Source organism: Xyrauchen texanus, chromosome 4, assembly GCF_025860055.1.
Source record: "Xyrauchen texanus isolate HMW12.3.18 chromosome 4, RBS_HiC_50CHRs, whole genome shotgun sequence".
Lineage (NCBI taxonomy): Eukaryota > Metazoa > Chordata > Actinopteri > Cypriniformes > Catostomidae > Xyrauchen > Xyrauchen texanus.
Genome location: NC_068279.1, coordinates 21,096,869 through 21,111,299, shown reverse-complemented (window position 1 = coordinate 21,111,299; position 14,431 = coordinate 21,096,869). Strand labels below are relative to the sequence as shown.

Sequence of the window (14,431 nt, the reverse complement as noted above, 5' to 3'; positions counted from 1 at the left end):
AGGGGGCCTGGGAGGAGGCCACAAGACAGGGGCCAGGTCAGGAGGCCTGGTAGGAGGCCACAGGTCAGGAACAGGGTCAGGGGGCCTGGGAGGAGGCCACCGGACAGGGGCAGGTTCAGGAGGCCTGGGAGGCGGAACCATGGAAGGCCCTGGAGGCGGAGCCATGGGGGGCTCAGGAGGCGGAGCTGAGGGAGGTGGCACCGTAGGAGGCTCTAGGAGGCAGTGACCTGGAAGGCTCTGGAGGCAGAGCCGAGGGAGGCGGAGCCGTGGGAGGCTCAGGAGGCGGAGCAGAGGGAGGTGGAGCCGTAGGAGGCTCTAGAGGCGGAGACCTGGAAGGCTCTAGAGGTGGAGCCCTGGAAGGCTCTGGAGACGGAGCCGTGGAAGGCTCAGGAATTGAAGCCATGGGAGGCCCTAGAGGCGGAGCCCTGGAAGGCGGAGCCCTGGGAGGTTCGGGAGGCTCGAGAGGCGGAGCTGAGGGAGGCGGCGCCATAGGAGGCTCTAGAGGCGGAGCCGTGGAAGGCAGAGCCATGGAAGGTTCTAGAGGCGAAGCCCTAAGAGGCTGGAGAGGCGGAGCCGTGGGAGGCTCGGGAGGCGGAGCCGTGGGAGGCTCGGGAGGCGGAGCCGTGGGAGGCCCGGGAGGCGGAGCCGTGGGAGGCCCGGGAGGCGGAGCCGTGGGAGGCCCGGGAGGCGGAGCCGTGGGAGGCAGAGCTGTGGAAAGCAGAGCCGTGGAAGGCTGTGCTGTGGAGAGGCGGAGCCCTGGGAGGCTCGAGAGGCGGAGGCGTCGAAGGCTCGAGGGGGGAAGTCTTGGGAGGCTCAGGAGGCGGAGCCCTGGGAGACGGAGCCCTGTGAGGCTCGGGAGGTGGAGCCATGGGAGGCGGAGCCCTGGAAGGCTCGAGTGACTTGAGAGGCGGAGCCCTGGAAGGCTCGAGAGGCGGAGCCCTGGAAGGCTCGCGAGAGGCGGAGCCCTGGAAGGCTCGAGAGGCGGAGCCCTGGAAGGCTCGAGAGGCGGAGCCCTGGAAGGCTCGGGAGGCTCGAGAGGCGGAGCCCTGGGAGGCTCGGGAGGCTCGAGAGGAGGAGCCCTGGGAGGCTCGGGAGGCGCTGGCTCTTGGACGGTCATGGCTGCTGGCGCTGGCTCTGGGACGGTCGAGGCTACAGGCGCTGGCTCTGGGACGGTCGAGGCTACAGGCGCTGGCTCGCTGACCGTGGCAGGCGTAGGCTCTGGCTCGCTGACCGTGGCAGGCGTAGGCTCTGGCTCGCTGACCGTGGCAGGCGTAGGCTCTGGCTCGCTGACCGTGGCAGGCGTAGGCTCTGGCTCGCTGACCGTGGCAGGCGGATACTGGGGAGCAGAAGCCTTTCCTCTTCTCCTCCTCCTCCTCCTCGCGAATGGAGCTGGCAACGCTGGCTCGGTGGCCGTGGCAGGCGTGGGCGCTGGCTCACTGACCGTGGCAGGAGTGGGCGCTGGCTCGTTGGCCGTGGCAGGCATGGGGGACGAGCCATGGAAATCTGGGGGGTGACCTCAGTGGGAGGAGATGTTACACCCTCCTTTACACCCACAGTGAACGGCGAGCCGCTCACTCATAGAGTCTCCTCCACAAACTCGAGGAGCGTCCAGTGAGGTTCTGCCGGAGGCAACAGCTCCTTTAGTGAACTACAGAGGCCTGCTCTGAAGAAAACCACCAAGGAAAATTCTGGGTAGTCCACTAAATTTGCCAGATCTAAGAACTCACGAATGTGATCCTCAACTGGACGGTCCTCTTGCCTGAGGAGGAGAATTCTGACAATCTGATGATCTTCTAGATCCATAATGGAGGTTAGATCTTCTGTGACGAAGCAGGCGGAGAATGAGGATCTAGGCGCAGCAGTTTATTCAGAAACAAAGAAAAACTCAGAAACAAGCAAAACAAGGGAGACCTGGCACAGAGCATCAAAAACATGCAAGAATCAACCAGGAAACAAAGAAACTAAAAGGGCTTATATAAAAAGGAACAAACAAGGGAATAAGGAACACCTGGGGAAATAATCAGGGAAGGAGAACTAATCAGGGGAAAACCAATCATAAAATGAAACTACAAAGGACTACAAAAAACAAACAGGAAACAGGAACTAAACTAAACTTCAAAATAACAGCACAAAAACAAAAGACAGAGAACATGACAGTTGTTCAGTTTTCATTGGAATAAGGGGACTTAATTCTCCATCCAACTTGTGTCTATCTATCCATCCATCCATCCATCCATCCATCCAAAATGCAAGACAGAAGGTTCATATGATTCAAGTATTACAGGTTGTGTGCAAACAGCAGTAATATTGTTCAGTACAGAATTTGTTATATATATCTATAACAAATTCTGTACTGAACAATATTACTGCTGTTTGCACACAACCTGTAATACTTGAATCCTATGAACCTTCTGTCTTGCATTTAACTGTTTAGATCTGTTCCATGTAATTTGCACTACAATGCTAAATGCCATTTTATACCTCATCCTCAATCTCAATCCCTTTTTGCACATTTTGCACTATTTACACATGATGCCATATATACTGTAATGGTCACCATCCATTCACACACACACACACATATATATATATATTATGTTTTATATATATGGTATTGTTATAAAGTATAGAATAAATGTTGAAGATGTAAGTTGATTCAATCACGCTTTTTCTTTACAGTCTTCATCTGCAGTTTCATGGTGGCCGCACCCATTTTCGGATACCTGGGGGATCGTTTCAACAGAAAGATCATTCTGAGCTGTGGAATCTTCTTCTGGTCTTTCGTGACACTGCTCAGCTCCTTTATTACCAAAGACGTAAGGGTCAAACTTTCTTCTTCTTCAGCAAGCACCTCTTTAAATCATCAATCTCATTGTTGCTCAGAACTTCTTAAAGGAATCATGTTGGTTCATTTTAATAGAATCTTTAAAATATAAATGCAGACCATTTTTGTACAGAAAGGGCTGGACTAGTTCTTGTAGTGCAAGCCGTGTGTATTTTTAGAAGCAGAACAGCAACCAAGCCCAGCAGTAGCATCTCTAGAGCTCATTCAGTTACTGGATCATTTGAGAGAGAGCTTTGAAACAACATTGAGTCATTCAGCATAGCAAGACCCATTGCACATTGATCTGGTTTTGGATCTTTTAAAATATTTTTTACAACCAACAAGCTCACTGCAGTCAGATGTACTTTATTTATCTTTTAGATGCTCCATCTATTCTATTTCAGCTCTCTCTAGCTTCCTCTCATCCTTTGCTGGGCATAACACTAGCCCTGTCTGTAAAGACCTGTTGTTACAGTTATATGACTGTTTTTCATATGCTTATTGTCTTCTCTATATATCTTACTCCGTGTTTCTTCCCACACTCACTCGCTCATGTCATAGAGAGATCACAGTTGTTAGCCAATCACTGTGAAGAGCAGTGTTGGGTAAGTTATTCTAAAAAGTAATTCATTACTAACTACTAATTACATCTTCGGCAGTGCAAATAGATTACTGTACTAATTACTCTGTCTGAAAAGTAATTGTGTTACTTATTTCTAATGACTTTTTAAACCCCATATCAACCTCAACCAGATGAACCATACAAGGATAGACATGAAACTGTTCTTTTAATTCTTTCAAATAAATAATTTAAAATCACATACATTATTCTCGAACTGGACAAAGAATTTAAGGGGGCAGCGTTAAATTAAAAAAATACATTTTAACATTGGAAGTTAATTTTAAATTTTAAATTAACTATTGTTTTATATAATCCCTTACTTTACTTTTTTCAAGAAAGAAGTAATTTAATTACAGTAAGTAATTAATTGCTTACTAATGCATTACACCCGACACTATCAAGAGTCACAAATGCCACCCAATGCAAAACCTGCACTATGAAATGTGTGTGTGTGTATGTGTGTGTGTGTGTGTGTGTGTATATATATATATATATATATTGAACCCAAGGCCGTTTATAATGAGAAATACTAATTTTCACAATGATGAACCAAAACTATTACAGACACTGGAGGACAATAGGAAAGCCGAATTGAGGGTGGCAGGCAAAGATTGACACTACATGCCTTTAATTGATAACTATTGTCTAGAATCCTTTGACCCCCTATCAATCAAAGTGTATGTGTGTGTGGCCAGTCTCTGGGGAGGTTATTAAAACAGAGATAGAGAGTGGCGGCTAATTTAAAGGCCATGTTAATGAGAGTAAGACAGTGAAACGGCAGCTAAGGAATGTTCCCTGTGGCTAAAATAACAGATTCTAGTGAGTTCGTTTGTTAATGTGTGTGCACTGTTTTGTGTGTTAGCCTCTTGCTGCCTGTTTTCATTTTCACTGAGTGTGTGTATTTATGTGTGTATCTGGAGGAACTGTGTGTGGTTGGAATGGTATGGCCGAATTCCACGGGGGTGTGGGGTGGGGGGTTGAGGGGGTATAAATACTTTAATCCACTCAATCTGCAATGCTGAGTCGACACTGACAGGAGAAGCCACTCTGCATCAAAGTCACATGTTCCCTTCCAGAACGTACACCCATACACAGATGCATACATGGCGCAGATGATGCAGGTATCCTTTTATCTATCAATCATCATACCCACAGCTGTATGCTGTTACAGTGTATAACGTTTTCCATGAAGAGCAGTCTGCAGATCATATTTACACACAAGCTCCTCTTCCACCATCCTAACTAACACGTCAATATTACTGCAATGTTGCTACAAGAGCTGCATAAAAATTTTAATACAATGTTTCATAAGGAATACACTGAAATGATGAAAAACGTTTGGTTACGTATGTAACCTCCGTTCCCCGAGGGAGGGAACGACATGTTGTGTCGGAGAAGCGACACTAGGGGTCTCTCTTGAGCGGCGATATTCACCTCTGACCTATTGAAAAGGGCCAATGAGAGTTGGCAGTCAGTATTTGCATACCCCGCCCCTGCATACGGGTATTTAAGCAGGGCAAATACGGAAGTTTAGTCAGGATTTTTCTGAGGAGCCGGAAATGGTCCGGCCACAACAGTGGCTCGGTTCAGCGACATGGCGGAGGAAAGACACAACGTGTCGTTCCCTCCCTCAGGGAACGGATGTTACATACGTAACCAAACGTTCCCCTTCTGTCGCTCTCTCCACGTTGTGTCGGAGAAGCGACACTAGGGGACCCATTCCAATCTTGCCATGTGCTGAACCGTGTACGTGAACTGCCGATACAGAGGCGGGCAGGGATTCATCCAGTGCCACGCATCGTCTGTACCCGGCTGCACGTACCCTTCCCAAATGCCCATACGAACATCGGGATCCTTCTAGTTACCCTGAGAGGGGAACAAGGCGATGTTTGCCAACATGGGAATGGGCCAGCCTGGCTGGGCCTCTTTTCTCTCTGTTTCTCGCATAGAGCAATCACGGCCGGGGCCCTTACACGCATATAGGGAAGGGGGTCTTACCCAGACCCTGCGGAGACCACACCTGCCCTTTTTCTTGGGGAGGAAAAGTGGTAGACACGTCACACGGCCGTCTTAGGGCTCGTGTGGAAAGTATGGTGCGGTGGTAGATCCAGCCTCGAAAGGGAGGAGTTGCTACAGCACAGTGACCGGGGCAGCTGTAACTGCCTAAGGGAGACACGGGGGTCCGCTCGTAAGGGGACAGAACCGTGGAAATACACACAGGGGGAGTCTGAGCAGGAGGCCTTACCTGCAGAGCACCTATACCAGTACAGGGTAGCCATCAGGGTACCCGCAGTGGCTTGGGTCGGCGAGTTCCTCCGCTGAACCGCGGACCCGGAGGGCTGGGGAGGAATCGACCAGGGTCCCGACTCGGAGTGGGGCGCCCTGGGAAAAAAGGCGCACTACTTAACCTTGACATCAGGAAAAGGGTGCTGGGCGCAAGCGATCCACCCGGCCGGTCGGTTCACGTGTTACCGAGTTCTCACGGGCTCGGACCTGACAAAACACGAGACGCTAACCGACTCAACGCGGAGGTTGTAAAACCTCACGAAGGTGTTGGGTGTTGCCCAACCCGCGGCTCTACAGATGTCTGCTAGGGAGGTGCCCTTGGCCAGTGCCCACGAGGACGCAACACCCCTTGTTGAGTGAGCTCGGACCCGCAAGGGTAGGGGCATGGCCTGGGTGTGATAAGCCAGTGTGATGGCGTCGACAACCCAGTGGGCGAGCCTCTGTTTGGAGATGGCATTCCCTTTCTGCCATCCCCCAAAGCAGACAAAGAGCTGCTCAGAGCGTCTGGTGCTCTGTGTGCGGTCCAGGTAAATGCGCAGGGCGCGCACTGGACATAGCAACGAAAGGGCTGGGTCTGCCTCCTCCCGGGGCAGCGCTTGCAGGTTCACTACCTGATCTCGGATATGTGTGGTAGGAACCTTGGGCACATAGCCCGGTCGCGGTCTTAGGATCACAGACGTATCTGCCGGACCGAACTCCAGGCAAGTGTCGCTGACAGAGAACGCTTGCAGGTCCCCGACCCTCTTGATAGAGGCGAGCGCGATCAGCAGGGCCGTCTTAAGAGAGAGGGCCCTGAGTCCAATTGATTCAAGTGGCTCGAAGGGGGGTCTCTGGAGTCCTGCCAAGACTACCGAGAGATCCCAGGAGGGAACTAGGCCTGGCCGGGAGGGATTCAACCTCCGGGCGCCTCTCAGGAACCTGAGGATCAGGTCGGTGCTTACCCAAAGACTTGCCGTCTACAGGATCGTGGTGGGCGGCAATGGCGGCAACATACACCTTGAGGGTGGACGGGGACAGCCTCCTGTCCAGCCTCTCCTGTAGGAACAGGAGCACTGACCTAATCAGCGCATCTCTGCGGGTCTTCAGTTCGGGAAGAACACCAATCTGCGAACAAGCGCCACTTTAGGGCGTAAAGGTGCCTGGTAGAGGGGGCTCTGGCTTGGTTAATTGTATTCACAACGGTCGCTGGTAAGCCGGCTAGCTCTTCCGCATCCCGTCCAGGGACCAGACGTGGAGGTTCCAGAGGTCTGGGCGCGGGTGCCAGAGCGTGCCCCATCCCTGAGAGAGGAGGTCCTTTCTCAGGGGTATTCGCCAGGGAGGAGCTGTCGCGAGAAGTCTGAGTTCCGAGAACCAAGTCCGAGTGGGCCAGTAGGGGGCCACTAACGTGACTCGCTCCTCGTCCTCCCTACCCTTGCACAGCACCGGTGCAAGAAGGCTCACTGGGGGAAATGCGTACTTCCGCAGCCCCAAGGGCCAGCTGTGTGCCAGCGCGTCTGTCCCAAGGGGAGCCTCTGTTAGGGCGTACAAGAGCGGGCAGTGGGAGGTTTCCTGGGAGGCAAACAGCTCTACCTGGGCCTTGCGAAACCGTTCCCAAATCAGCTGGACCGACTGGGGGTGAAGCCTCCACTCCGCGCCGGGCAGGCGTTGTCGTGATAGCGCGTCCGCTACGACGTTGAGCTTGCCGGGGATGTGAGTGGCACGGAGCGACCTGAGTCGCTGCTGGCTCCATAGGAGGAGACGGCGGGCGAGTTGTGACATGTGGCGGGAGCGTACGCCGCCTTGGAGATTTATGTACGCCACCACTGTGGTGCTGTCCGATCTCACGAGGAGGAACTTCCTGAGGGCGAGAAGGACGGTCAGCAACTCCAGGCAGTTGATGTGCCAACGCAGCGGGGCCCCTTTCCAACGGCCCGCTGCTGCGTGCCCGCTGCACACGGCACCCCACCCGGACCGGGAGGCGTCGGTTGTGACCAGAACGCGTCGGGAAACCTGCTGCAGGGGCACTCCTGCCCGTAAAAAGCAGAGGTCTGTCCAGGGTCGGAGTGTTTTGAGGCAGGCGGGGGTGATCCTTACCCGATGCGTGCCGTGGTGCCATGCTTGTCTCGGGACTCGAGTCTGGAGCCAGTGCTGGAGTGGTCTCATATGCATCAACCCCAGCGGAGGACGCCATATGCCCCAGGAGCCTCTGGAAAAGTTTTAGCGGGACCACTGTGCCTGGCTTGAGGGAAGCGAGGCAATCCAGCACCGACTGAGCACGCTCGCTCGTGAGACGTGCTGTCATTGAGACTGAGTCTAACTCCAACCCGAGAAAAGAGATGCTGTGAACCGGAGTGAGCTTGCTCTTTTCCCAGTTGACCTGAAGCCACAAGCGGCTGAGGTGCCAGAGCACCTGGTCTCTGTGTGTGCATAGTAACTCTCGAGAGTGTGCTAGGATAAGCCAGTCGTCGAGGTAGTTGAGAATGCGGATGCCGGCTACTCCTATCGGGGCAAGAGCCGCCTCTGCGACCTTCGTGAAGACGCGAGGGGACAGAGACAGGCCGAAGGGGAGGACTTTGTACTGAAACGCCTGGCCGTCGAACGCGAACCGTAAGAAGGGTCGGTGTCGTGGCAGAATTGAGACGTGGAAGTACGCGTCTTTCAGGTCTACCGCTGCGAACCAATCTAGATGCTGAACGCCAGCCAGAATATTTCTCTGTGTGAGCATTTTGAACGGGAGTTTTAACAAGGCCCGATTGAAAACTCGCAGGTCCAGGATTGGTCGTAAGCCGCCGCCTTTCTTGGGTACAATGAAGTAAGGGCTGTAGAAACCCTTCCTCATTTCGGTTGGAGGGACGGGCTCTACCGCGCCCTTGGCTAAGAGGGTCGCGATTTCCGTGCACAGGGAACTGGCATGCTCACCGTGTACTGCGGAAAAGCGGACGCCCCTGAATGGGAGCGGGAGCCGGGCAAACTGAATTGCGTAACCGAGTCGAATGGTCCGGTGCAGCCAGCGTGATGCGTTGGGAAGCGAAAACCACGCTTCCCAGCTCTGCGCTAGGGGCACCAAAGGGACGAGTATTTTGGACATACCCGGCGGGGCCTCGCAGCTGGGCGGAACAGGTAATGCAGCGTCGGGCGGCTTCGTTGCGGCCTGAGGCTGGGGTGCTGAGAATAGACTCAAAGCACTTACCTTGCTCCGCGCACCCGGCAGGGGGCGGGTTCACGACTGAGGAGGAGGTCTGCTGGTGTCCTCTGGACTCGTGTGAACCGGCCGGCCGGGGGGCAGTCGTAGGCAGGCGGAAGGCGGGATCGCCGCGTCCGGTGTACCGGGACTGTCGTAATCTGAAAGCAGATTGCCGTGAGAATGGCATTTGCGGGCCAGGTGACCCAGAGGCAAAGGAAATAGCTCTATTATTGAGAATGTGGGTACCACAGCCCCCGTCAGGGTCTTACCACCTCCGGAGCTAACGTCTTGGGCTCTGGGTCGGCTGTCTCAGGAACGCTTGGGAGCCTTCCGGGTGCTAGAGGGGGTTCGTGAGACAGGGGGCGTGCACCGCCTGCGGGGTGCTCGACGCTGGGGCTGAGAGCTGGGCCCAGGTTGAGGCGGAGCAGGAACTGGTTTCTTCGCAGGGGGATGCCCTCAGCGGGCAGATGGGGCAGGGCCCGTAGCGGCAGGTCTGCGGCGGGGCATGATATGGGAGATGGCCTCCATCTGCTTCTTCACCGCGGAGAACTGTTGGGCGAAGTCCTCGACGGTGTCGCCGAAAAGGCCAATCTGGGAGACAGGTGCGTCCAGGAAGCGGTTCTTGTCGGCCTCATGTATCTCGACCAGATTGAGCCAAAGATGGCGTTCCTAGACCACTAGGGTGGCCATCGCCTGTCCGAGTGCCTGCGCTGTGGCCTTCGTCGCTCTCAGGGCGAGGTCGGTCTCTGAGCGCAGTTCCTGCAGCACATCAGGATCAGGTCCACCCCCGTGCATGCTTCTGAGAGCTTTGGCCTGGTGGACTTGCAGGAGGGCCATCGCATGCAGGGCGGAGGCAGCATGTCCAGCCGCACTGTAGGCTCTCGCGTTGAGCGAGGATGTTGTCCTACAGGGCTTGGATGGGAGTACGGGGCGACCGCGCCAGGAGGTAGGGCTACCGGGGCATAGATGGTGCGCAACTGCCCTATCGACCTGGGGAATCTTCTCATATCCATGGCGCTCTCCGCCGTCGAGGGTGGAGAGAGTGGAGCGGGTGGCACCTAGACGAGTGGAGAGCGGGGCTCTCCACGTAGACGTCAGCTCATCATGCACCTCCGGGAAAAACGGGACCTGGGGGATGCGAGGCCGCGAACGACGCGCTGCCCCCAGGAACCAATCATCCAACCGTGAAGGCTGTGGGGAGGACGGAGGGTTCCAATCCAACCCCACGCTCACGGCGGCCTGGGAAAGCATGTCGGACATCTGAGCATCGGCCTCAGCCTGGGCCTGCTGGCCCAAAGGCGGCAGTCCAGGGGAGTCCTCGGCATCAGACACCGCACTCTCCGATGCAGCGGCGAGCTCATCTGCTTCGGACTCGGGAGGATAGACGGCCAGGCCGTGAGGCGAGCTGCTATCGCCGCGAGCTTGGACGGGGACCAGCGAGCGTGTCGGGGAACGGGAGGTTCGCGGGGGGCAACCCGGCGAAACCGCACCCGCTGCCGCCCCCAAATCGCCCCCAGCGCCAACCGCATCGTCCTCAATCCCGTGGGAAGAAGGAGCAATGCGGGGTGCGGCTGGGGTGGCTTGCTTTCTATTGAAAGCAAGCCGCGACCGCAACGTGGTCATGGTCATGTTCTCGCAGTGAGAACATGAACCATCCACAAACGCCACCTCGGTGTGATCGCGGCCCAAAAACACGAGACAGCGCCTGTGGCCGTCTGAAGCGGAGAGACTTCTACCGCATCCAGGAACGACACAGGGGCGGAAAGGCATCTTGAAAAAGACACTTCCTTAAAAGGACGTTCAACGCTGCTGTGTTTGCTCTTTTAGAGAAATTTGCTCTTTTAAAGGAATTCACTCTTTTAATACACAGTGTGTGTGTGTGTGTGTGTCTGCGCTGTCGAAGCGCTCAGGGGCAACAATGCACGCCGTGCAAAGTACAGAGAAAGCCGCTGTTGTGCGCCGTCAAATCCAACAGCAAGCAGATCGTCAGAGATACAGGAACGTTCAGGGTGTGTATTCTCGCAGCAGACTGCAAACAGACCATCAGCTCCGAAGAAATTTTCTGACTAAACTTCCGTATTTGCCCCGCTTTAATACCCGTATGCGGTGGCGGGGTATGCAAATACTGACTGCCAACTCTCATTGGCCCTTTTCAATAGGTCAGAGGTGACTATCGGCGCTCAAGAGAGACCCCTAGTGTCGCTTCTCCGACACAACGTGGAGAGAGCGACAGAAGGGGAACCCTATTAGACCATGAAATATAGGATCGGTAAAGTAAATGACCGAATGGGTGCTTTCTTATGTTTGATGAAAATAACACTGTTCTATACTGGTACTCTTTGCTTTTTGGAGGAATAATGTACTACATGTATTGCTTCAACTGACCTCTCAACCTCTTTCTGATCTGCTCCTTATATAGATTTCCCTCAGAACACGATGTTCACCTTATTTTAACAAGATCTCTTAGAGAATTGAGAAGAGACAGCCAATTTACTACACTTTATAGCTAGAGCATGATTGAAAGTAGGGGGTGGAAATCAGCAGGGACCTGGCTAGAACGTGGGAATAGCATCCTTATTTGTGAGGATTTGTGACGATATCCTTACATACTAAACAATTTAAAGACTTCAATTCATTACTTGTTCTGAGTTTACATATTTGCCAAATGGAATAATTTAGTGTTTGTTGACCTAATGCTGAAGTATGTTTGGTCTTTTCAAACACTTGCTCTGAGTGGTGTTAAATATCTTGTTTCACAAAAATATTAATGTTAAAAAGGTAACAAACAATATTGATTCTTGCTTTGAAAATATTGCCACAGTATTCTGAAGTTTAATGTTGCAATACTTGCCCCCATCTGTAATGGAGCCTTTCCACATTTCTGGGTTTGGAATGCAGAAGTAAACTCTTGTGGGGTCAACTTCTAAAGCTTTGAAAGAGGGACCAGCAAATGTCATTTTTACATTACTACTTCCTCCAACAGTAAATTAACAATTCCTCTATTACATTCCACAGCTTTCCAAAATAAATAAATAAATACATTTATTTTTTTAATTTTTCCCTCAAGAATTACATTGCTAAATAAGATGGATACACATCATCATAGGCTGTCAAAAAAGGTGCATTGGAAGAGTGGATTAAAAAAAAAATCCTTTGAATAGTTGAATGCAAGTAATAAATATACTGTAAGTGGCAATTGAATGGGATATTTTAGGATGTCTAGTGCCCATGCAAATTTCCCTGGCCATATTTAACATAATCACGTTTCTTGACAAGAAAACAAAACATCAGGGGCTGATAGGGTGGTGTTTTTTAGTTTGACATGCACATATTTATGCAGAATGTATTTGAAAGTTCATGTATATAGACGTGTATATAGGGATGAGTGAAGCCAAACATGTACAGTCAGTCCTACAATATTGCAGCCTCATGAATTGAATGTGGTCTGAAAAAAAAGACAAGGAGAAAATGTGTTGACTTTGTTGTTCAACCTTAAGGTTTAAACCACCCGGCCACAAGCTCAGTTAGAATCCGTGCATGTAAAACTAATCAGATATTCAGAAATCAACACCTAATCACGTACAATCAATTGTACATCTAGTTATTATATACTGTATAATCTAGTTGTTACATATTACATAAACTGTGTGTGTGTGTGTACATGTTTATACTACATTGTGGGGACAATGATAGTAAAACCTGAGATCACCTACCTAGCCAGTGGTCCCCATGAGGGAAATGGCTTGGTAAACATACTAAACAATGTTTTTTGAAAATGTAAAAATGCAAAAATCTTTCTGTGAGAGTTAGATTTAGGGGTAGGTTGGGGATAGAAATAAAACCTATAAAATGCATGGACGCATATGGAGAGTCCCCACAATGATATAAGTGATATAAGATATACGTTTGTGAGTGTTTATGTGTGTGTGTGTGACATCCCTCACACCATTAATCCCCTCACTTCGGGTGACAATGAAGTGTGTGTGTGTGTGTCTGTGTGTGTGTGTGTGAGTCACCCCAACTAACCACCCTCCAAATGTGTGTATGTACAGTAAGTGTCAGCTCAAGCATTAATTGTCCATGTGTGTGTATGTGTTAGGGTGAAGAGGGGAGAGAGATTGTATAACACACAAACAACATTCTTCCAGTCTCTCTCTCTTTCTCTGCCTTCCTGATATTCTTTTATTCTCTCACAGCACTTCTGTCAATACACAACTAGCACATAGCTTTTATAATTTTGAGCAGAGTCACGAAAAACAGGAAAAGAGAGAGAGAGAGGGAGGGAGAAATCCTCTCAGTTGCAGAGGATAACCCAGCTTGCTGCAGTCCCCCATCATTGCTGATTCCCGTCACATACACTAAAGAAATTCCCCTGCTGTTGAGTTATGTAATGCTCAACAAGTAAACTTGTTTTTCTTTTGGCTGTATGTTCAGGAAATGATGTCACACCAAAGACTGTCAGGTGGAATAGAATAAGGGATGAAAAAGAGGAAAGGGAGTGAGGGATCCCCTCTAATTAAAAGTGACCACCATACAACTGGAGGGCATGAGTTTTGCGGTTTTGATAGCAAGGAGGAAACTATTGAAGCACACTCAAAATTATTATCATTGGGTATAAGATTACAGTTGGGTTTGGCTGGTCAAGGACCTTATCTTGTTTTCCACCCACAAAATACTGTAGATTTAAAGCTCAATGATCACTCATCATGTGCCTTATGCTAGTAAAAATTTGCTTTTTCAAGTCAAACATAACTAAATAAAACAAATAACAAGTTTTTTTCCAGAACTCATGTTGTGAAACATATTTGGAATATTCCTCACATTAAACACCAAAACGAAATTATGAAGAGCAAAATCACAATATGTATATGTTTTTGTGACAGATGCAGTTTTACAAAGAGGTGATACTGATTAATCTTGTATATGATCGACGAATAACAGTAATCTTCATTATCATTGATATGCAAGAAACACAGCGACAGAAAATAATCCCGTTACCACCAGGACAAATATGTAAGGAATAATTGAGTCCGGCCCATTGAATTATTGAAAATAATGCACACCTGAGGTTTAGGGTGTGCATTATATTTCAATAATTCAACAGTCCATCATTTATTATTCCTTACATATTTGTCCTGGTGATAACGGGATTATTTTCTGTCGCTGTGTTTCTTGCATATCAGTGATAATGCAGATTACTGTGTTACCACACCCTAAAACATCATTCAGAGTTTTATCAAGACATTTTCTGGTTTCCGTCCCTAAAACACTCTTGTGAGTGGAACTAATTTCGTCCTCCTCAGATTCAGCATCTTGCTTTATACAGTCCGAGCCTTCATTGCTAGATTGAAAACGTCACTTTAGAACTAGCAACAGAGAATTGTGAGGCTTGTGCTGCTTTACTGTCAAGTCAAGTTGTACAGCTTGCATAGTGTACGTGACATAAAAGCAGTGTCCTGATCAGTTAGGATTTCTTTCGGAATCCCCGCTTGTTCTGAGATGTTGCTCAGAGGCACTGCTTCTGGATATCGCATTG

The 14,431-nt window shown here is 50.6% G+C and overlaps 1 protein-coding gene across 1 annotated transcript in view; it reads left to right on the top strand.

Moving 5' to 3' along the window:
• The window catches only part of LOC127642430 (sphingosine-1-phosphate transporter SPNS2), a 99,702-nt gene that overhangs the window by 49,177 nt on the left and 36,094 nt on the right, over positions 1-14,431 (top strand). Inside the window, exon 3 of the mRNA XM_052125048.1 lies at positions 2,680-2,816. Within this exon, the coding sequence (XP_051981008.1) occupies positions 2,680-2,816 (137 nt within the window). The remainder of the gene's footprint in view (positions 1-2,679; positions 2,817-14,431) is intronic.